Source organism: Brienomyrus brachyistius, chromosome 21 (assembly GCF_023856365.1).
Source record: "Brienomyrus brachyistius isolate T26 chromosome 21, BBRACH_0.4, whole genome shotgun sequence".
Classification (NCBI taxonomy): Eukaryota; Metazoa; Chordata; class Actinopteri; order Osteoglossiformes; family Mormyridae; genus Brienomyrus; species Brienomyrus brachyistius.
Genome location: NC_064553.1, coordinates 18,198,976 through 18,223,879, shown reverse-complemented (window position 1 = coordinate 18,223,879; position 24,904 = coordinate 18,198,976). Strand labels below are relative to the sequence as shown.

At 44.1% G+C, this 24,904-nt stretch overlaps 1 protein-coding gene across 2 annotated transcripts in view; it reads right to left on the bottom strand.

Moving 5' to 3' along the window:
- The window catches only part of LOC125716647 (glypican-5-like), a 101,932-nt gene that overhangs the window by 68,271 nt on the left and 8,757 nt on the right, over nucleotides 1-24,904 (bottom strand). For both annotated transcript variants that reach the window (XM_048989204.1, XM_048989205.1), the window contains exons 2-3: nucleotides 11,736-11,897; nucleotides 180-862 (exon numbers count right to left, since the gene is read on the bottom strand). In XM_048989204.1, coding sequence (XP_048845161.1) covers nucleotides 180-862; nucleotides 11,736-11,897 — 845 coding nt within the window. The remainder of the gene's footprint in view (nucleotides 1-179; nucleotides 863-11,735; nucleotides 11,898-24,904) is intronic.

Here is a 24,904-nt window from a genome sequence, read left to right as displayed (position 1 = left end):
TTTCTAAAGATGAGAACATAATCTTACAAGTATTTTGCACATAAAATGTTAATATATTTACAAATGAAATTAATGGAAGTAAATTATGTGTTCAGGGATGCACAGCTGGGGCAGCAGTACAGCTGGCTAGTAGAGGGCAGTAATCCATGTTGACAGCCAGGGCCTGCCTAAGCACTCACTGCGGCAGAGATGTTGGAAGCGTGCAGATTGGCGTGCAAGATGGCCTCCCTGATTTGCTTGCGGACACCCAGAAGTGCAAGTTCGAGGTCGTGGTCTCCAGCCATGGCACCGCTGAGCACTTTCAGCACGGTCAGGTATCGCCTCCAGGGGTCGTCTAACTCCGAGACGTCAGCTAGGCAGCCGCGCAGCACATTGAGGCAGTAGCCCTCGCAGGGCTGGATGAGTGTGAGGCCGCGGCAGTGAGGGCAGTACATCATGCGCAATAGCGCGCGTTCACAGTCCCGAGACAGCAGCATTTTCTCTGTGGTGGTCAGAACCTCAGCTCCCTCGGCCATAGCCCGCTTCATAGCCCGGCCTGCCAGAAGCGAGCCCGACAGTTCTTTGACCAGCTCCTCCGGGTACGGCCCGAATGGCTCCACCATCCTCCTTGTGGCTCTCAAACACTGGGTCCACTCCCCCTCCGGTAATTCGGGACCCTGAGTCAACATCCGAAGGTAAACAAAGGGGAAGAGGTTGTCATAGAAATGCTGCACGGCAGAGTCCACTGTGACATTGCCACCCAGGACATAGAGGGAGAGGTTGCCAAAGAGCTGGGAGATGAGGGGTTGCACATCAGCCAGCGATCTGTCGAACAGGGAGCCGGTGAAGCCAATGGAGAAGGAGATCAAGGACTCAAGGATATCTGCAAGAGAGGGAGAGAGGGATGGTATCTTAAATCTACAGGAAGACAAAGCTGTACATCATCAGGGAGAGAGACAGGCAGGGTGTCTCAAATCTACAGGGAGACCAAGCAGGACATCGTCAGGGAGGGAGAGAGGCAGGGTGTCTTAAATCTACAGGAAGACCAAGCTGGACATCCTCAGGGAGGGAGAGAGGGAGGGTGTCTTAAATATACAGGAAGACCAAGCTGCACATCCTCAGGGAGGGAGAGAGGGAGGGTGTCTTAAATCTACAGGGAGACCAAGCTGCACATCCTCAGGGAGGGAGAGAGGGAGGGTGCCTTAAATCTACAGGAAGACCAAGCTGCACATCCTCAGGGAGGGAGAGAGGCAGGGTGTCTTAAATCTACAGGAAGACCAAGCTGGACATCCTCAGAGAGGGAGAGAGGGAGGGGGTCTTAAATCTACAGGAAGACCATGCTGCACATCCTCAGAGAGGGAGAGAGGGAGGGTGTCTTAAATCTACAGGAAGACCATGCTGCACATCCTCAGAGAGGGAGAGAGGGAGGGTGTCTTAAATCTACAGGAAGACCATGCTGCACATCCTCAGGGAGGGAGAGAGGTTGGGTGTCTTAAATCTACATGAAGACCAAGCTGGATATCCTCAGAGAGGGAGAGAGGGAGGGTGCCTTAAATCTACAGGGAGACCAAGCTGCACATCCTCAGGGAGGGAGAGAGGCAGGGTGTCTTAAATCTACAGGGAGACCAAGCTGCACATCCTCAGGGAGGGAGAGAGGTTGGGTGTCTTAAATCTACATGAAGACCAAGCTGGATATCCTCAGAGATGGAGAGGGGGAGGGTGCCTTAAATCTACAGGGAGACCAAGCCGCACATCCTCAGAGAGGGAGAGAGGGAGGGGGTCTTAAATCTACAGGAAGACCAAGCTGGACATCCTCAGAGATGGAGAGAGGGAGGGTGCCTTAAATCTACAGGGAGACCAAGCCGCACATCCTCAGAGAGGGAGAGAGGGAGGGGGTCTTAAATCTACAGGAAGACCAAGCCGCACATCCTCAGAGAGGGAGAGAGGCAGGGGGTCTTAAATCTACAGGAAGACCAAGCCGCACATCCTCAGAGAGGGAGAGAGGCAGGGGGTCTTAAATCTACAGGAAGACCAAGCCGCACATCCTCAGAGAGGGAGAGAGGCAGGGGGTCTTAAATCTACAGGAAGACCAAGCTGGACATCCTCAGAGAGGGAGAGAGAGAGGAAGAGAGAGAGGGTGCCTTAAATCTACAGGGAGATCAGGTTGGATGTCCTTAGAAAAGTCCATTATAGTCCACAATCTCCGTCACTAAACAGCGTTACATGTAGATATTACAGCATATGTAGCATTACTTTGTATAATGTAGCCCTATCTGTAAAATGACACATTCTGTGGTCTCTTACTGTTCTGTGAGAAGGCTCATTCCAGGGCAATGGAACACAACATAAGCTGGGTAATTCCATATCCAAGTGCAATGCACTTCATGTACTCAGTGTGTGATTAATATTGATATGAATCTGTTTGAAAGGACAGACAGGCAACAATACCCAGCCCTATCCATACAGCTCTGTTTCCTCCAAGAAAGGCAGGTATGGGCCAGCCCGCTTCAGAAGGACCCAAAAGAACCGCTTTGGGTGCTGCTGATGGACCGGAGTGGGCCGTGGGTGGGAACATCAGACCAGCGCCTCAGGCCTGACATAAGCTTGGTGGCACCCTAGCAAATGGAGGAGTGGACAGCAAGTGTGAGGAAACAGGCTGCATGGCGTAGGCATGCACACACATATATACACACATAATCTCACACACACACACGCACACACAATCACGCACACATAATCACACACAGACACGTACACACAGTCATGCATATATACACACACACATATACACAATCACACAAAATACAACATCGACAAATACAGACAATCACAGACAGACACATGCACATACACACACAAACGCAATCATACACATACACACAATCACCAAGCTGGACACACACAATCTCAGACACATGCATGCATACACACAATCACACACACAAGCAATTACACACAATCACACATACACACAATTACAGACACACAGACACATACACACAATCTCAGACACATGCATACACACACACAATCACACACACAAGCAATTACACACAATCACGCATACACACAATTACAGACACATACACACAATCTCAGACACATGCATACACACACACACAATCACACACACAAGCAATTACACACAATCACACATACACACAATTACAGACACACACATGCACACACACACACACACAATTATACACACACATACACAATCGTACACACACACACAATTACACACAATCATACACATACACGCAATTACACACAATCACACACATACAATTACAGACACACACATGCACACACACACTCAAGCATAAGCACACACAGAGACACAAATCCAGACAGAGACACACACACACACAAAAACACAGACAGACAGAGACCCAGACAGACAGACAGACACACCCTCCCTCTGGCTGCACCGTGACACAAAGCGGGTTCAGTCACTTTGAATACAGCAGCTGTGATCAGCAGTATCACTCCCCAGAGAGGTGTCAGGGAACTTCATCTCCACCAGCAATAGCAATCCGGCATGTGATTCACAAAAGCCCATGACTGCAGGCCCCCGAACTATGACAGGAAGCGGGATGCCTTCCCCAGGGTCACATGACCCCTGCCACTTGATAAGGAATCTCCCTGGTCTAACGGCACTCGCAAGGACGTCACCCTCATGGAGAGATGCTCATCTGCCATTACAGACAGCAACAGCTTTTCCATACCTTCCTCCCATCATCAGCTCAGGAGGAGAGAAAATCAACTACAGACATTGTATGGATGAATGAATGTTACATCTATATAGCACTTTTCAAGATATGCTTTACAGAACCAATTTGGAGCCACCAGCACTATGCAGCACCCACCTGGCGATGTGATGGTAGCCATTCTGCACCCGTACGCTCACCACACAGTAGCTAAGGTGGTGAAGGGGCAGGAGAGAATTCAAAAAATAGATAAAGGGGATGATTAGGAGGACAGATTTGAAAGGGCCGCAGTGGGCAACTGGAATATCAAAGGCTTGTTCTGTTATATGGTATCCTCCGACTACCCAATGCATTAAAAAAGCAAAAAGAAAAACAAAAAGAAAACTAAAAAAGTCAGAAAAAAGTTCAGGAAGTCTGCAATCCCAGATGATGTCGAAGGAAACACAAGACAAGGCGTGACTCCTTGAAATGATGGTTAACGATTGGTTAGTGCCAGAATCACTAATAAAGCACAATAGCCAGATTCAACACGCTTCGACGAGAACTGTTATGAAACAGTTTGGATGTTTCTGGCTCCTCTGCTGAAGTAAAGGGCTCAGGCTTCAGACCCTCTCCATTCCTGATGAAGGACAGGCCTTGTAATAATAGCAAGTCTGGCCCCAGGATCGTAACAATCCTACCTCTGAAAATGGTAAGCGACCCCAAAGGCTTCGTTAACACAGCACACTTCCCGTTATGCAAGATCGCTAGGATTTTACAATAAAGAAAAGCAACCAGGATCAGCCGCTGGGCCAGAAACGATCCGGGAGATCCTTGCGGAGTTCTCCACAGCCGGGGATAAGTGGGGATCTCATTCAGGAGTATTGCCGAAGCACGGCATTCGCCATTCTATCCTCAATGTGACGAGCACCCCGACCCTCACCCCCCCCCCCCCCCAAAAAAAAAAAACAAGTCACTCAGACAGGATGAAATCTGCTGGTGGACACAAGGGCTCTCGATGAAATTGGTCTTCGAAATACAAACACATAAAACTCTCAGGCACTTGTGTGGAGCAGCAATTACCGATTTGCGCAGGAATCCGAACATTAAGGATATGACTCATCTATCAAAGGCACTCAGCTGAAAGGACTGTCTGTCCCGGATGCATCGAAGAGGCCCGGATCATGGTCCTGTGATGGGCAGTAGGTGGATTAGCAGCACGAATTCTGCCCTCCTCATTAACAACTTAACACACAATCTTTAAATAGTATGGTACGAAAAACGCAGGTCAACACCCCACATGCCTGGTCCTGAAGTGCAAAAGAGAGCACATTAAGAAAAAGCGAAACAAAAAAAGAATCACAAAATGCAAAAACATCCATTCATCCAGTTTCCAAACGGCTTATCCTACTGGGGGGTTAGGAGCCTATCCCCGAAGCTATGGGCACAAGGCAGGGAACAACCCAGGATGGGGGGGGGGGGGCAGCCCATCGCAGGGCACAAGGCAGGGAACAACCCAGGATGGGGGGGCAGCCCATCGCAGGAGAGCAAAAACATTTAAGGCAAAAAAAAATACAATGAGAACAGAAAACACTGAAGACGTGCAGAAACATCAATAAAACATAAAACAAATGTGTTTTCTCAGTGTTTTGTTTTGTTTGTTTTGCTTTATATTTTTCCTTTTTGTGTGTTTTAGTTGTTTTCATTTTTTCATTATTTATTTATTGTTTTTTGCACAGCATGTTGTGTTTTTACTTCTGGGCTACTTATAAATAAAGGACCATTTAGTTCAGTGAACTGCACTGTTTTTAGATCGATAGTGGACAGACACACCTAACAAATACAGGATGTTTGGAACAAAGCTTGTGGGCCATGCGATGTTTAAATGAAGGTTTGGGTGGGACTATACCCGCCTGCATTGTATCCTGACCACAGTCATCTTTTGGGGCATATTTGTGGAACTCATTCCTAAACACAATCAGACACAGAATAATAGAGCTGCAAAAAAAGAGCAAACATTTACTAAGATCAAACTCGCGGATTTTATGCTAGGAGAGAAGGAAGGAAACTCGGGTCAGACTTATAATGCTGCTAGAGGACATTATTCGGCCTTCGAAAATGACTCCCATGAGGATCTTATAAATGACTAAAACATTGTTACCGAGTAAATAACTCCGAAATCTACTGCCAGGCAACGACATTTTTTTAATGTCTAACATGTCACAGAACATGAAGCCTGGCAGAAGCCTGACCACAAACACTTGAAAACAGACACTGTGACATTTCCATAATGTTGACCACAAAAATGGCCTCTCTCTCTCTCTCTCTTACCCACTCACACTCTCTTTGTCTCTCCCATCTTCAGCATATCGTGTGGCAAGAAGGACCAGGTATGACTTGTAGGTGGGGGAGAAGTTGACTCGCGTCTTAATAGACGCAGAAACCGAGGCCGACGTGGTGACGCACCTAGGTGGGATGTGTCACACAGATACACATCACTAGGACACAAACCACAGGCGTGCGTACACAGCCTGTCAAGCTACTACACCATCCACAATCTTCTGAACTCGCCGCTCACCAGTGACATACAGCATTTGTCACACCCAGGACCATGAATTTGGGCATCCAGTCGTTTCGCCGATTTCGAAAGAACTCCAGAGATAACATACTACCGGACTTTCCAGCGATCCAGCTGGGCGCCTGCGATTCTGTCATGATGACACTTCAGTTGCTAGAGCATGCACTGAGGCATGGCAGCTTCGCATGCCTCCATCTCGACTCCCCCCCACCCCCGAGTCCCTGAAGCAACTCTGTCAGGGGTTAACAGGTGGAGTTTGGCCAGTTGGTGAGCAGGAATGTGCAAGCAATGTGCACTCTATATCTCCATCAGCATTCCTGTAATTAAGACAGCAGCACAGCTATAACAAAACTCTCCAAGACAAACAATTCCAGGGATGCCGGGGTATAACGATGCCCTGATGGCAGGGAGTGGGAATGACGGTGAAGGGAAGGTTGGGGGGGGTGGGATGCTGGGATGGGCCTGAGCCTGCACATCCAGCAGGGGGAGAGGCCGACGTTACTGAGCTGATCTTCAACAAAACTCACCCAGGCCCTCAGTTAAGGCCCCCTGCAGCTAAGGGTGCCGGAGATGGTGCATTCTAGACTGTAACTCTTCATTCATTACATTTATCAGCAGACACTTTTATGTAAAGCGGTGCACATTTTTGAGAAATCAGGGTCAGAGAGTCTCTGGAGCAACTGGGGATTAAGGGTCTTGCTCGAGGGCCCAACGATGACATCACTCTGTCGGCCTTGAGATTTAAACTGACAGCCTTACGAACAGCAAATTGCACAAGATATGAAAGACTTCAGGCTGTCCACTTAATGGGCTCTTCTGGCCCAGACTGACAGCTCTAGGTCCCTTTGGTATAGAGAGTCACCTGTCCTTGTTCCTTGCTGATTGAATTCAATTTTGATGCTGAAAGAATCAGAATTGAGCACTACCTCAGACCCTGGAATAATGAGCAAATAGCCCACAAATCTATTGACACCAGCATATTTCATATTTTTCTGCAAGGGCCAGATCATTTGTGCAGCAAGTCTGGAGCCTTCATTCAGAAGTTGTGCAAACTCGAATCCGCCATGAGAGTTAATCACAACGCCCTTACAGCAACAGGCGATGATATCTAAATCGATGGAACTTTCCAGACAACTCTCAGGTGAAAAAGGGTGGGAACCAAAAAAATGTAAAAAAATCTGACGTAATAAACAGATATTTTAATGCCTCTTTCAAGCAGTCACGCAATGGCGAGATGAAAACAATGGGATTAATCAGGATGCTGTGCCGAGAGAGTGAGGACAGCCAGTGCAGACTACCCGGTGAGGTAATGGTGTGACTAATCCTCCGATGGACCCTGGGCAGATGTGAGCATGCTCCGTGTGCCGAGAGCCTAAACAACGACGCCCCAGAGAGCAAAGCCACTTCCTCTCACCTTCCACAGGCGGCGTGGCAGCTCTCACCGCTGACATCACCATCCGGTAGCACCCAGTCACTGTGCTTTTTCTAAAACATCCTGACCTTTCCTTCGCTTCTCTCTGTCTCTGTGTTCAAGCCTTCTGATGATACGACTGAACAACATCCGGTGGCACTAAATTCTATCTCACCCTAAACATACACACACGTACACCAAGGCTCCCAGAAGGCTGGGGCCAGTTGAGGAGAGGCAATGTCTTGCCCAGAAGTTAAGTTGGTCTCATAAATCATGTTCCTATGAATTAATCAATCTATCACCTGTGTTCAGCAAAAGGACAAAACAACGATGAATGACTGTTGAGCAGGACTGTATTAATGAAATCTCCAGGGTCTCACAATTTCCTCTCAGTTTACATCTGCAATTCTTGTCGGTCAGCAACGCTGAAGAAACAGACGCGATCATTATCTTACACCATCGAGGCTCCATGCTGTTTACCTCGACCTTCTCACCATCTAAACCACATCTACCCATCACTGGCTCAGTCATGGTCCCTGGCAGTGCCCCAAGTACAAGCCTACATGCTCTCATTAGATTGCAACATTTTCTAAGTGTTTAGAACCAGTCAATCTACCCAGTCCTCCATTTCTGGTTCCCCTTGATTTTTACATGCAAGCCAGGGGCACCTTGCACTCATTCACTAGTCCCTCAAATCAGCCAAACGTGACCCCTGGCAGACCAGCACCGTGTAGTGTACTTGAGCAAAATTTGCAACATGATCCTTAAAATGCTGGGATTTGGAGGAACATGGGATGTAGCATTTGGCCTTCTAAGGAGCACAGTTATCCACCATGTGTATAAATCAGTGTTCTCTGTGTTGTTTCACCCACCAGTTACCCGAAAACATCTCTGACGCCAGTGCCGCAGCCTCTTCCCGTGAAATCGGGCCCCCTCCCTCTCACCCCTGATACATCTCATCACCCTCTGTTTGTCTTCTCTTTTGTTCTAGTCAGCAAAAGCCCATTTTGATATTTTTCTTAGCCCATCCCCATCAAAGCCTGAAAAGGGACACTATTGTAAATAAATCTGTTCCTTACTGCCAGGTCATCATGAAGTTCTATCAGTGTTTCCAACTGCACACATTCTCACGCTGCTTCTCTGTACGAAAACTGGTTTGTTGCCCCCTACTTACTGACACTGTGCATGCCGCTGACAGCTTCATAATTTTGTTAATGAACATCATGTGTTCAATGTACTGGTCCCAAAAGATGTGCGTGTTGGAGTTTGGGTCTAGCAGGGACCTACCAGGCCAAGCACAGCTTCTGTTAACAACTGACTCAGCGAGTTCAAGGCGCTGAGGAGGAACCTGTAGTGTAACCTGGGGCTTCGCAAGTCGCTTGATCAAGAACAAAGGGACGAAGAAAGGATCTCAGAGAGAGGAGGAGTGTTTTTCCCTCAAGCAAGCAGAGAAAGTATAATATTAACTGGCTTTTTAGGGGAGTTGCATTCAAGGTCCTTCTGTCTTCTAGTTATTCTCATGAATATATTTAACCTTCTCACACATAAGCTACCATATGCAAGGCAGAAGTGCAGATAAAGAGCTCGCTCAACAATATCTGAGCAATTGGGTTTGGCAGCCGGCCCCCTATTGTGACGGCTGAAACTCACACCCCCCAGGGAGCTGACGCCCAGTTATCCTATGCTGGCCAGGGATAAGGAGCAGCCGGGAGCGGGGGTGGGCAAATTGGAGCCCAAAACTGACCCTGCACTGGCGGGGGGGGGGGGTTAAGCAACGATGTAGTGACAGTTGGCGGCAGGGCCTGTGAACCGCTCGGATGTCCATGGGAACAAGAACAGTCACAGCTGACACACAATAGGAGCCGGAGCTGGAGGTCCACAGTCTGCGCCGCAGTGGGTCTGCAGTGGCCAGCTTGGGGTTACACTGTGGCCGCGTGTCGCCCTCCTCTCCATTCCTCACCGTGGAGGAGCGACACATTCCCAGAAAGACAGAGAGAAAGGCTCACCCCCTCCTGCGCCGGGCAGCGACAGGGGAAAAGAAAGCCTGTAAATCCAGCTAGAACAGCCCACTACAGTGGGCGTCTGGATTAGGGTGACCGTACATCCCCATTTTCCCAGACTCATCGTCTTTGTTGGGACTTGAAAACGGCAGGAATGCCTGGGATTTCATTTTGTTTCATGCTGACATTTGCTTTCTACAGTCCGAATTCTTTCTATGTGCATATTTGTGTTACTTTAATACCGCCCTTTCTGTCCTGCCCGTGCCTTTTTCACAAAGCAGATTATGGTGACCCTTGCCTGGATTTGAGGAGCTATTTCAGACAGCACAGTGTTGTGTTCAGTCCTGAAGAATGATAAAGTAGACCCAACCCTGAAGTGTCTAAGAGAAATGAAGTAACACTACTGATAAAACTGCCCTCCCCCCAATTCAGCTTGATTCACTTCATCCTGCTCATTTATATAGCACAATCAGGAACCTGGCCCTGGTGTTCCATCCATGTCAGGCACAACGGGAATGGATCACAGCTCCAAATGCATAAAAAGAAGCAAAACTTCACTTTTCTCTAAGGTCCGTGTTCATCATTTGTGGGTTTCATCAGTCTTTCAATAAAGCCATTTTCTCATATTATTCCCCTAAAATAACATTTTATGAATATTTAGGAAGAGAGGAACCCAGAAATTATGACCAAAATAAGCATAGTATAATATTTAGGGTAAACCTCTAACAACAACGAAAGGAAATCTTTAGAAAAGAAAAAATCTGTATCAGATGCTATTTTGTAAAAGGTCACTTGACACATCATCCATCCTTCCATCATCTTCTAACTGCTTGTGCTGTCTTGGGCTGTGCTTCGCTCGCTACATGGATAAATATGTGCATAAGACAATAAACCAATATGCGAATACACAAATATTAACACTAGTTCCATATAATGGATGCCCAGATAAAGCCAGAAGCAACACAAAAACATTTCTGTTGCTCCGTAGTGAAGGAACTTGATGGATAAATACCAAACTTGATTTACTCCTAGCTAATTTAAAAGTCTAAATAGCAGGACTGTCAATCCCATAGTTGGCCACCTGGGATGCCAACTTCTGAGGGGGTGCTAACTTGCCCGCCAATCTTACTTTGCCTCAGATAGGGGCGTGATGCTCATCTAGGGCACCACAATGGCTAGGATTGGTATCGCTAATTAGCATAACTCGGGCAGAGAAGTAAAACCTTAAGATTTAAAAAAAATCAATAAGTATCTCTTTAGGGAGAAGTGCTATGTAAAGTGAGCATAGCCTAACAAACTGCTACCCACAGAGCCACCTGAGTTGGACACAGACTAACATCATTACGTGCGTCTATACGATAGACTTCAGGCCGTCTACTAAACGGGCTCTTAGGCTGAGACTGACAGCTCCAGGTCCCACTGGTCATTTGTCTGCATGATCTAAGATAAAAGAATTTGACTTTGTAAAAACACAACATTAACCGAAAGCCACGGCTCTGATAAAAAGGCCGCCAGACAAAACATTCTTCCACAAGCCTCTGAAGAACCACATGAGAACCTCAGGTTTAACAAATCTCCACAGAAACAGATCCAGGTATGCAGACTCTAAAAACTCCATGGCTTGTCACAGCTGAGCACAAAATTTAAAACTATATGTGTTTTTATGGTTTAACACAGTAACAGCATACTGCAAACCACAAACTGGAATGTCTCAAATTCCAAGGATGACTTCTCTCCACCCCTTTATATTTTTCTTGACATTTTCTGCTAGAAAACAAAGACAACCTCGTCTCTTTTCAATCGATTGTCTACCCTGATTCTCTCCTTGGTTATTCTGACAGCTGTAAATAAGCCATACGCTGAGACGCAGATGAAAAGTGGAATAGTTTGCGTAGCTTTCTCTCAAAGCCCTTGTTTTTAGGAATCTATCATTCTCAATCATCAGGAAAAACCCACAGAAATATGATCATTTCATATTCTCAACGGCCAGTTCAAGATTTAACGGGTTCATCCAATGCAGTCCAGCAGAGAGACCATGCCAGCCCGCAATGGGGATCCAGGCAGGAACCTCTTACCCTGGAGGTTGGTGCCATGCCTAATCAGGAGGAGCATCGGGTCCAAGGTGTACGATCGGATGTGCTGCGAGATGTCTCTGCGCACCGCGGCCTGGTAGCTTTCCTCCATCTTGCGGGTACAGCATGTGGGACCCTGGTGTTTGCAGACCTGCAGGTCCACATCTGAAGTGGGGGGGGGGAGGGAAAAAAAGGGAATACAGTCATTCATTCTCTGAATACACTCATCTAGTATAACCTCGTTGGTATTCTGGTTTGACTAGCTCATCTGTTAGCCTTTGCTTTGTGATGTACTGAAGAGCTCCAGCGTCAACATGCACTATCGGCTGGTTCCACGGTGGAAGCTCAACCTAGCCGCGCTTGAACCTAAGTGGGAAAGCTCGTGAGGTATAATTTGCCTTGCATGTATGCATGTACGTTGCAATGCAGAAAAGTGCCTTACAAATAAATCAATTAATAAAAGCAAAATTTCTCAAACAGCAGCCCATATAGGTGCTATGCGGACATGGGGCCTTAACAAGAAATACAAGACTAACACAGGGAAACAAATGACACACCAGCAGACCCTCACTCCTGTCTGACCAATACTGGTCCCAGTTACACGCCGGCTTTGCTGACAAGGCCTGCCAGGCGGACCAGCGTCAGCATGGGTCCGAAATAAGACACGGAGTCCGCACGCTCCAGAGCCTCGCCTCCCACCATCTTTCACCGGAGAAGCACCCCGCGATGACATCAGCGCAGTCTGCGGCTAAAGCTCGAGAGTGTGCGGCTGGTGCCTTCACGGCCCCCCCCACCTCAGTTTTCATTAGGAAGGATAAACACAGCCAGCTGCGAAACCTGAACTGCCCGTCGCTCTTTGGAGCCCCTGAAAACTGTACACCTCCTCTTCCAAATCTATCGCTGAAACACAATAGGATGCGTTGGTTTGTCAAGGCCTGGCCGCATTGCTGGCGCTTAATTACCCCGGCGGGGCCAAGTCCGAGGACCAGCTGCGCTCATCCCTTTCCACTGATGTCATGGTTGACCTCTATCCCGAGCCTGCTCCCCTGGCTGCAACCTCCCATGTGAAACTAATACATGGGGACTCCAGGAATCCGGCACGGGCCCCACGACCTGCAGATCTTCAGAAATAGACCCTGGCTTGCAGGCAGGACCAGGCAGTGGTCCGTGTGTGGTAGTCATGGTCAATCAGCACTGTATAGGGCCTCAATGCATCATGAAGAAACTGCGACTCTCCCCATATTATGCAAAATCTCATGGTAAAAACAAATACCAAACTGGACTGGTGTCCAAATCCAGGTAGTCCCCTGCTCTATGCCCCCTGCTTCCAGGGTTAGGCTCCAGGCCCACCATGATGAGCAGATATGAAAGATCGGTGGATGGGAATTGAAGAATTTCTCTGGTACCATGAGGGAAGTAGACAATGTATATGAGGGGCCATTTTGAAACGCATTTTGTTTTACAAAGTATGGATTTGTAGTAATGAACGTGAACAAACTATTGGCCGATATTATAGCTTTGTGACTCATTCAAACAGCAATAAGATATGGACTGGCCTTCACTTTAATAACTCGTGACATTCACTGTCAACCACGCTGTCACTGGAAATAGACCACGGACGACTAGCAAATTCACCTTTAATTCATAACACCCTGCTGAGTTTGAAATCCACACGAAGCACGGTCCCGGCAAATCAAAAGTCTGTTGGATCCCTTCCGAGTGCGAGATTGATTTTCCTTAATTGTCAATTGTCCAGAGTTTGCCTGTTGGCTTCTTAATTGGACAGTATCATTGCTGTCAAAGTTCAACAGTTCATAGCAATTTCAGCAATCTACAGTTATGTCTCTGTCTATAGATACATTTAGGTCCTACGGTAAAGCTATAGCTCAAAGAGGACTAGTGTATACAGGGTGGCCCACATAAGTAGCCCCTCACGTCAATTTATCATTATATCTATATTGGTTAGCCTGTACTGCTGTATTAAACATAAAAAAAAAATCTCTGCTTTTCTTCAAGCATGTCTGGATTGTGCCTGGAAAGGGCAGCATATGACCTGGAGTGCCAGTTCAATCCCATGGAAGTATGACATCGTTGATGTGATTTATGAACTGTGACACTGGGTGCAGCCTTCAATCTGCTGACTCCCACAGGACTGCATGGACAACTGACTCATTAATGGACATAGCCTTCACCATGACCCCGGCTGGTACCTTTCTTTTAGCAACCAAGCCCACTCTTTCTTATGTCTATAATGTCCAGAGTGGACTGAGCAGTCAGTTGACCTTGGACCTTCAAATGTTTTTTTCTCCATACTTGTGAGTTTTTGGTCCCTCTCCTCTGTTCTTTCTTTCATTCTGCCTTTCTGTCTTCCCTTTTCCCTGTTTTATTCTGTATAAATAATGTAGTTAAGCACCTTGGGGCAACTGCCATGAAAGGCGCTATATAAAATTGAATTGAATACTTAAGGACTCATTTTTCCTTTTCTGAACACATTCAGAGATAACAGGTATTTATGCAGTAGTTACTCTCTTAAGTCCTGCTTTTTTCCCAAGGCAGGAAGTACTCCTTGCTTTGATGCTGTCCCATCTTGTGAACCTGCTGGATATTTACTTAGTTTTGATTCACCACATTCAGGGGGGTTGTTGTAATACAACCATCTCGACCGCAAGCTCCTGCATAACTGAGGTTTTGGAAAGCTTTGAGCGAGACCTAGAATGTTTACCTTGGTTTTTGATGGTCAGTTGGAGACAGCCACAGTGGAGGGAGGCGGGAGGGGTAGGTACCTAGAACAGGTGAGATGGGGATATACTGGACCAGAGAGCAACAGAAACTCTTCAACTGCCAGAAGATACAAGGTACCTATTTGACGTATTCATTCCTTGTTTTTCGTTACTCAGTAGGAGTTGACAGTTTGGAGCCACCATTAACACTACTGAATAATGCATGTGAATGTATTATTTTCATGAATGACTTTTGAAAGATTACTTTGGCTGAAGGGCTAATGATCAGGAATCGAAGAAGCAATGATAATCTTGACATCTACATCTCAAACAGTTTGAGCTACAGTGTTCCGGGTTTATACAGCTGTTACATTCAACCTAGGTCTTCAGTTTCTTCAAGTATTATGATATTGTCATTGAAATGGTGGAATGCTTCCTCATAGCTTATTAGACAATGATATATGTTCTTCAGAACCCAACACTTGATCAGCTCTGGAGGGCTGAATATTTTTTGTTAAGCAAATTGCTGATCATTTGTGCTTGACAGTGGAAAGAAAACTGTGATATTTAGAGGCTTTTCTAATGTTGCCATAAAATGTGCAGCGCTACAAATACACAATGAAATACATGCTGAATTCTGAAGAATGTTCAGGAAGATGTTTAACCCAGAATCTACAGAACTACAAAACCAGTTGTGGGTTTTATAGGGCAAGTATACTAAAGATAAAGAATTCATTTTCGAGAGAAAAATACAGAATATCTACCTAGAAAAAAATCTGCCTGGAAACAGAATAGCCACTAAACATCAGAAACAATATTTAACATAATCAAGGTATTACTTTCTGCAAGACATTTAGATAAAAATGTCTTACTCTTTTGGAATGCGATTATAAATTAACCTTTACCGATAACTTTAGAACAAAGCTTAGATAGAAGATAATTTAGTGCAGTCATTCCAGAAATACCAAATATGAATATAAAGCTTCAAGACAATGTTTTTATAGACCGTCATTTTAGATCAGGTATGCGAGCAGTCATTTATGAGACAGGGTGGCAATAAGGATATATGATGCATAAGCTGGATATTACCATTGGGGTGGCTAAACATGCATGTTTGGGCACGAAGGAAATTTCGTCTTCACAAGCAGGAAATACATTACAGTTTCTATTTGAGAATGGCATCAATTTCAAAAATCAAGCAGAATCTTTCAGGTTTGACATGCCAAGGCCATTTCTATAGACGAGTGATAAAAAGGTCTCTTTAGCGTCAATATATTTACATTGATTTACTGAGCAGATGTTTTAATCCAAGGCAATGTACAACTGAGGAAGCAGGTCGGACGGCAATCCTGGAGGAACCTTCCGCCCAGAGGTACAGAGTACTAACTCATTGAAGCACATATTACACTGTGTACTTGTATTGATCTACCTACTGTAAGGAAAAGTACCAAATATGCCCCAATATTCTTAGTTATATGAATACTGTCAGCAGATTATTGTGCGAAAATGGGGGCCTTATTTGGTACCACTAAGGTAATGACTGATTTAGCATTGGCCAAGGAAGTGATTAGATTAGAATTTAATGGGAAACTGGTCCATGAGTGGTGTCACCATCCTCTGCAGTCTCAGGCTCACAGCGTAAGAGGCAGCTCTTTTCCATCAATGCTACATCCGAATTACAGAGCATGTTATTAACAAATGGAAAAAAAACAAAAAAAAAATACTACAGGGAATACAAAAGGAAGCTCTCACAAAGTGGTGTGGGATGGAAGTGTTGGAGTCTATGTTCAAGATGGTGACACAAGTACACAAATGAAGTTTTGGATGAACTGTATCTGATTGAACCCAGGGGCTACTGTGTTCCACTAATGACTTGTTTGTGGACATGCCCAAATGTGTGATGCTCATCTTCTGTATGACTGCAAAATTTACACAGCAAAAATGCAGCAGATAATTAGTTATAAATATTAATTAGTAATGCTTTGCAATGTTGCTAGCTGTTGATTCTTAGAAAACAATGTTTCAACTAATGCTAATTAGTGCCACCAGAAGTCTCGCTTATTTATCTGCTGATGCAGTACCTTCTGACTGGAAGCATGCTAATATAACGCCCATATTCAAAAAAGGGGATAGAAGTTGCAACCTATCCTGCAACCTATAGGCCAATCAGTTTAACTTGCATAACTGGAAAAGTAATGGAAGGTATAATCCAAGTGAAAATGGTAGATTACCTGAATGCAAATAACATTCTGAAGGATAGCTAACATGGATTTAGGAGAGGTAGATCCGGTTTAACGAATCTACTTCAGTTCTTTGAGGAAACTACAAGAGAAACTGATCACAAAAAGGCCTATGACGTGATCTACTTAGATTTCCAGAAGGCCTTTGATGTTGTCCCCCATAAAAGGCTCTTGCTTAAGCTCAAAGCTGCAGGGGTTTTAGGAACTGCAGCAGCTTGGATGGAAAACAGACAGGAAGCAGCGAGTAGTTATTAGAGGCACAATGTCACAGTGGGCCTGCGTTCATAGTGGGGTACCGCAGGGTTCAATTTTAGGACCACTATTGTTCCTAATTTACATTAATGATATTGATACCAGGGGGCGGCATGGTGGTCCAGTGGTTAGCACTGTTGCCTCACACCTCTGGAACCCAGGTTCAAGTCTCCGCCTGGGTTACATGTGTGTGGAGTTTGCATGTTCTCCCCATGTCGTCGTGGGGTTTCCTCCGGGTACTCCGGTTTCCCCCCACAGTCCAAAGATATGCTGAGGCTAATTGGAGTTGCTAAATTGCCCATAGGAGTGCATGTGTGTGTGAATGGTGTGTGAGTGTGCCCTGCGATGGGCTGGCCCCCTGTCCTGGGTTGTTCCCTGCCTCTTGCCCATTGCTTCCAGGATAGGCTCCGGACCCCCAGCGACCCAGTAGGATAAGCAGTTTGGAAAATGGATGGATGAATGGATATTGACACCAATACATACAGTAAACTGGTTAAATTTGCAGATGACACCAAGGTGGGTGGTGTAGCAGATACCGAACTAGCAGCACAGAGGCTACAACAGGATATTGATTTAATTAGCAACTGGGCTGAAACCTAGCAGATGAAATTTAACATAGATAAATGTAAGGTAATCGATGCAGGGAGCAGAAATATAAAGTACAGATATTTTATGGGTTCCACTGAAATAAAGGTAGCTGATTATGAGAAAGACCTCAGTGTGTATGTTGATGTTTCCATGTCTCACTCTCACCAGTGTGGGGAAGCAATTAAAAAGGCCAATAGGACGTTGGGTTACATCTCTATGTATGTGCAGTTTTAAGTCAAGGGATGTGATGCTAAGATTATATAATTTCCTTGGTAAGACCCCACCTAGAATATTGTGTGCAGGTTTGGTCAGCATACCTTAAGAAGGACATTGCTGCCTTGGAAAAGGCGCAACGTAGGGCTATGACAATGATTCCTGGTCTTAGAGGAATGTCTTATGAGGAGAGGTTAGCTGAGCTGAATCTGTTCAGCCTCAAGCAAAGGAGACTAAGGGGGGATATGATCCAGGTATATAATATTCTAACAGGTCTGGATGCTGTTCAGCCAAATGGCTACTTCAATATTAGTTTAAATGCTAGAACTCGTGGCCATAAGTGGAAATTAGCGGGAGAAAATTTTTAAATGAATTTGAGGAAGCACTTCTTTACACAGCGTGTAGTTGGAGTATGGAATAGTCTTCCTGCTAGTGTAGCACAAGCTAAAACGCTGCGTTCCTTTAAATCAGAGCTACATAAGATTTTAACAACTCTGAGCTATTAGTTAAGTTCTGCCCAAACGAGATTGATGGGCCGAATGGCCTCCTCTCGTTTGTAAATTTCTTATGTTCTTATGATACCTTTTGCTACGTAATTTTTCACTGTTGCTCAGACTAACAGCAAAAGGGAGTAATTCAACACTTAGGCAGTAGAATTCTACTAGTTTGACTTGTTTATCGCTATTTGAGGACAAACAGGAACTGGAACTGGGCTTCGGTAAAAGCACCAGCAGATTCTGATTATGTGTCCTTGAGATGAACCACCACCATAGGTATACCGTGTAAGTTTACATGTTGTATACGTTTACGTTCATGCTAAGAACCTACAATGATGAAGTGGGCCATAGACTGTCGTACAAAGCATTGCAAAGAGGGATTACATAAATCTCTCAGAGATAAATCAGACTCTCTAAAGTGGATAGAGGAAGCACGTAGGGAAAGGGGCATGAAGTTCTCCAAGAAAAAGTTGTAGTATATTAATGTGTTACAGGCCTTGCGGGAAGAGCAGCAAGATCTTAAATTTGCAGTCTGAATACTCAGTATAAATATGATTGATGTATTGAGGGAGATAATAGGAGTATATTCTGCTAGTCGATTAGCAGCGGAGAATAGCTCTGAATTAGGGTTACAGGAACTTTCCTTCAAGGAGAGTTTTAAAGCTGCTTAGCTTAAGTAATGATGTGGTTTTGGGTATCTTTCATGACTGAATGCACTTGAACCATCAAAATAGCCAAAGGCACTACATCATGCCATTTTGTGGTAGCTAGCTAAATCCTACAATTTTTCATCTATTTGTAGAAATGTGTAAAACTTAAACTGAAACTAAAATATATAAATCCTAAATAGGCAACTTAGACTTAGCATCTTAAGTATCGTAAATCTTTAAATATATATTCAGAATAATGACTAACAAAGTCACTGAAATCTAACTGAAACTTAGCTGGATTTGAAACGAAAATTTAAATTATATGGAAATTAAATTTAAAAAAATCCAAATTATAATAATACTGAGGTGGGATTATAGACAGGTATATGGCATCGCAGTCACATACATATTATTACATATTATATATAATATATTATATTAGTTTTCAGCCATTTGGGAGTCTTTATAATCCTGTAGCAAGGAATTATATAAATGCCAGCACTTAAATACTGGGCATTGGTAGCTTAATGGTTAGGGATGCGCACTCGTAACTGAGATTGTAGGTACCCTCACCTTTCTGACTTTTTGCCACTTTTCCTCAGGCCAGTAAATAAACACGGTGCATTTCTGTCACTGACTGGAGCGTCTGTGTTATTTTACATGCCTTTGTGTGTGACCCCCCCCTCCAACAAGGCCTGCACACCCGACCATGGTGACAAAAATCACTTCCCCACAGCTATAGTGGTGGCCAAAATTATTAGAACACTTCACATTTTTAAGAGGTTTCAGTTGTTTTTGTTGAAGTGGTCATTAGAATATCCATAAAACGAATGAAATATCTATAAAGTCATCATTATGCTCTATAAACCATAGAACAGAGCCACCATAAGGAAATTTAGGTCAAAAACAAGCTGGGCTTATTTCTCTGTCAATATCACACAATCATGTTCCTTCACAGAAGTCAAATTACTTGTGTAATCACTGTCAGGTGTGATCTAGTGATGGGAATTCCGGCTCTTTTAAGAGAGCCGGCTCTTACGACTTTATTTATCCCCAAAAGAATTTCCCTCGGGATAAATAAAGTTTTTTCTTATCTTATCTTATCTTATCTTATCTTATCTTATCTTATCTTATCTTATCTTATCTTTTGGCTCCCAAGTGGCTCTTCAAATTTTATTTGGTGCTTAAATGAATTTATTACCAAAAATAATGTAAAATTATTAGTGAAATGAATTACTGTGGTTGGAAATCACGTGCAATCATTTTAGCCAATTCCTCATCAATTGTTTTCTGTTTTACTGGAGTCATAGCTTTTTGCACAAACTGTCTCATAGAGCTCTAGGTTGTAGGTCTCAGTGGTTGTGGTGCTGTACTGGATGACGGTGTAGACATTGACAAACTGGCACTTTCAACAGTTGCAGTAGACAAACTGTCACTTTCATTCTTTTTTCTTCCCACTGCACTGATGGATGCACAGTTCTCAGGTGCCAATGCAGGTTATTTGTAGAGCCTGTTCGATATGAGATTTTAACCTAGCAAGCTCTACACTCTGCCTTTGTATTTTCAATGTAATTGAAATGTTTCCAAATTTCACTCCGTTTCCTGCAGTCACTCATTTTGTCGTGCGCGTCTCCTTCCCTCCTGTTTCTCTGTCTGTGCCTGCGATTGCTGTATTTGTCTATGGGTGCGTTCGACTTCACGCAGCCGTTTGCAGCGCTGGCTTAAAGCAATGCATTCTGGTCCCAACGCAATGCATCACGGTAAAAAATTTTTTTGTCCGACTTCAGCGGCGCTGCAAAACGTCACCACCCGTGACCATGTCACATGGTACAAAAACCACACAAGAGCAAGGCGATATAAACCTTAAAGCCCAAGTCTAACGCACCCTGCATCACCGCCCCTCCCAGTCCTGCTCAGAGCAGACGCGCATCATGTGGTTGACCAATCCGTGCAGCTTGAAAAAAAAAAATAGAGAAATAAAAAAAGCGGCTCTGACTCCGGCTCACAGGCAGGAGCCGGCTCCCATCGTTCACTTCAAAGAGCCTTTAGTCCGCCATGATGCCACCAATTCACACCAGAACTGAGAGGGAAGAGGTAGGAAAAAGAAACTTTCAGACAGACAAGTGAATCATCTCAAAATTCTCAGTCTTAAGGACTGAAGAAAGACCTGACGAGAACTTCAGGATGAGATCAACACCACAGTGACTAATGGTGCATCAGTGTCCTCAAGAAGTGTGCATCGGAGACTGGGAGAAGAAGGACTCAAAGAAACCATTTTTGAGAGAGAACAATATAGTGAAAGGCCTGAAATTTGCAAAAGAACACAAGAAATGGAGAAAGGAAGATTAGTATAAAGTGTTGTGGACTGATGAGTCCAAGTTTGAACAGTTCGGCGACAAGCAAAGAGCGTACAGTATGTTCAACGGAGGAAGGGGGAGAGATATAAAAAGGAGTGTCTCTTGCCAACAGTTAAATACAGAGGGGGTAGTATTATGGTGAGGGTGCCATTTCAGCCTCAGAAACAGGTGACCTAGTGAACATTGATGGCATCATGGATAAGAAAGTATACCACAACATTCTGGTGAGGCATGGAGTACCATCTGGGAGTCGTCTTATTGGGCCTGGATTCATTTTCCAAGAGGACAATGACCCTAAACATTCTTCTAACTATTACCGGAACTACCTGCAACAGAAGGAGTCTGCTGCAACATTGAAAATGATGGATTGGCCCCGTCAAAGTCCGGACCTCAACCCCATCGAGCAAATTTAGGGCGATTTGGAAAAAACTGGATAGATCTATTGTACATACAAAAGAAAGCCTTTAGCTTGAGTTGCAGAAGGCATGGGATAACATTAGTGTTGAAGTTCTCAGGAAATATATTGACACTATGCCAGAGAGATTATTACTGCAAAAGGTGGAAACACCAAATATTAAAGTTAAAAGTGGATGAAAACAGTAGGACTCACTTCATCTGATATTTGTTGTACTCAGTGCAACCATCTGCATATTTCATGAACATTATGAAATTAAATCATGTTTTGGAGGCAAAAACGGTCAATTTTTTCAAATCTGTCAGGTATTCTAATAATTTTGGCCACCACTGGACATGTGTGTTGGCACATCTGCATCCATATTAAGTATGAACCAGGTTTAAGGAACCTACTACATTCCTTCACAAAAAAACTAGAGAAGTGTCACAATGCATGAGGAACTTTGGTATAGAAGTGTTAGAACCCAGAAGTACTTAAAAAGGATTAGGTAAAAGTATTAGGAAAGATAGTATTCTAAAAGGCAAGTTACAGGTTAAGGGGCATATTGCAGATTTGGCCATCAGTCTGCCAGAGGCTTCTGATAGTGACAGTGATACTTCAGATGTTAGAGCTAAGGTCTCTCTAGTTCAATTTGCATCATTTCGTAGGACAGGTAGAAGACCAGCTGCAAAGTTTGAAGGTCAACCTACTGCTACACAGTATAAATTTTATGAGGTTGATGGGCGTATTTCAATCTTTACATCAGAAACGAATTAAATGAATGTCTCGTTCCTGCAGTTGGTCAGTATTCGCTACACTAGCATTCGCAGTCTTCAGGACTACATATTTTGTCTATAAATTTGCATTGTCGGAGATGTGCCGCCCATCCTCACCCATATTTAACAGAATTAAACAGACATGCATGGGCAAATGGTCTAGACATGTCTAACAAGACAGCTGTAACATAATACAATTCATTAGATAAGACCCAGTAGAATCGCTTATAGCAGTGTTTCCCTTCCTCTGTCCTCTGGCACCCCCAGACAGTCCATGTTTCTGCTCCTAGCTGGGAGGAAGCAAAAATGTGGACTGTCTGGCAAGGCACTGGGTAGGAGTAGAAACATGGACTGTCTAGGGGTCCCTAAGGACCGGGTTGGGAAACACGGAGGGGAGAATGGAGGGGAGTGATTAGCACTGTCACCTTATGCCTTTGGGACCTGGGTTCAAGTCTCCACCAGGGTTCCATTAGTGTGGAGTTTGCATGGGGTTTCCGCTGGGTGCTCTGACCCCCACAGTCCAAAAACATACTGAGGCTACTTGGAGTTACCAAATTGCCCATAGATGTGAATGGTGTATGAGTGTGTGCTGTAATGGGCTGGCCCCCCATCCTGGGTTGTTCCCTGCCTTGCTCCCATAGCCTCTGCTCCAGACTGCCCACAACCCACAACAGGATAAACAGTTTCAGAAAATAGATGGATGGGATAAATTGTGAAAATGTGACTTTAAAACAATATCTAAAGATGACTGAGGGTGCTTGAAACATTGGTAAGGGATGGTTCCTTGCTTTCCAACCAATTCATTTCAAACCCTAGTCATAGGAATGGAATTCTACTTTTTGATTACTGTGACATTTTACTATAGAGGAACACACCCATTCTCCTTTGTCTACTGATAGCATTTGACATTTAATTGACCAAATAATGTTTTATGAAGTATTTATTTAGTATTTATGCTTGTACTAGTTAACATTGGTATTCACGATGGTTGTTTGAATGGGTTATTTTAACAACTTAAAGTTGATAGCTAGACAGCTAGCTAACTATCTTAATTGTTAACTGTGAACGCAAAACGAGATTAGCTTGTATCTTGTTGACATTGACATATTTGCTTCTCTGACAACTATCAACCTAAGTCCATTAAAAACATTATACCATTCACTGATGGCTGTGTAAAGATGGAAAGAAAGTTTGTATTTGTTACTATTTGTTGCTACGGGTATCGCATTACACTGTTTTAGATTAGTTTTGTTAAGTAGTTGCTGAGAAAATGCATTTTTTTCACATTCCTGAAATGTGTTATTCATTGAACAGCGACAATAAGTATTTCACAGAACTTTTCCAAACTGTTAGAGTCAGCACCTGCTTGTCCCAGTGTTTCGTGTCTTCTCCCCGTTTGGCCAGTAGGTGTCACTGGCCATCCTGTCCTCACTGTAGTTAAAGTATTTAGTGTGTTTCTGTTGTTCCCCAAATAGCTGCATGGCTCAATGAGTTGAGTGTGCAACTGCCCAACCCTGTAGTCTTGTGTTCAAATCATGCTTATTTTGTTCTCTTGTGTTTAATTTATTAGTTTTTCTAGTTCCTGTGATTTTGTGGTTTGTTTTCAGTTGTGGTTTTTTGCTTTGCCTTCATTCTGTTTTACCTGCCTTTGTTAATTTCCCAGTGTTTAGATTCTGTTTCCTTGTATATCAGTTCTTAGTTTTCCTGTTAGTTTCTGAGTTCCTTGATTTAATTAGTTGTTTCACCTGTTGTCCATTTTGCCAGCCCTTCCTAATTGTTTCCACCTATCCTGCGTTATTCTTGTAATCCCTCTGTACTAAAGTTCCTGCCTCAGTCCTGTTCATGAATGGGTCATTGAATGTCAGTAATGTATTTCATGAGTGTTTCCGGATGTTAGATGTTACCCTCTGTTGTTTTATATTAGTACTTTGTTCCCTGCCTGCCTGCTCGTTGTTGCCCTGACCTTTTTGTAGTTAGTCTTTGTTTTTCTCCTTTTTAGTTTTGACCCCTTGTGGTCCATTGTTTTGTAGTGTTCCCAGTGTTTTCAGTTTTGCTAATAAAGCCCTTTTTCCTGAAAACTGCCAGAGGGTCGTCTACTTTTTCCTGCCTGCACCATGCCCCGCCCGTGACACAAATTTTGCAAACATGTTGTTTGGGTGATGACCTGAAATTGATGAAATGTTGAAACATTTTTCAAAAAATGGAGCAGCACTGCATAGTAATAGTAAAGAAAGGGGCAGTTTCAGACAATTTCTCATTAGAGTGATCACTCAAAATATATTTCATGGATCTTTTGTTAAACTTTGTAGACACTGCACAGTGACAAACTGGAAATGATCAAATTTCGAGACACTGCAGCAAAACTGAAACAGGGCTGGATACTGAGGGCAAGAACAGCTTGGTTTTGACACTCAATTCCACTAATACAATAATGCAAAAAATATTCGAAGGATCCATTGCAGAGACATTGTATGGGTGAATAACT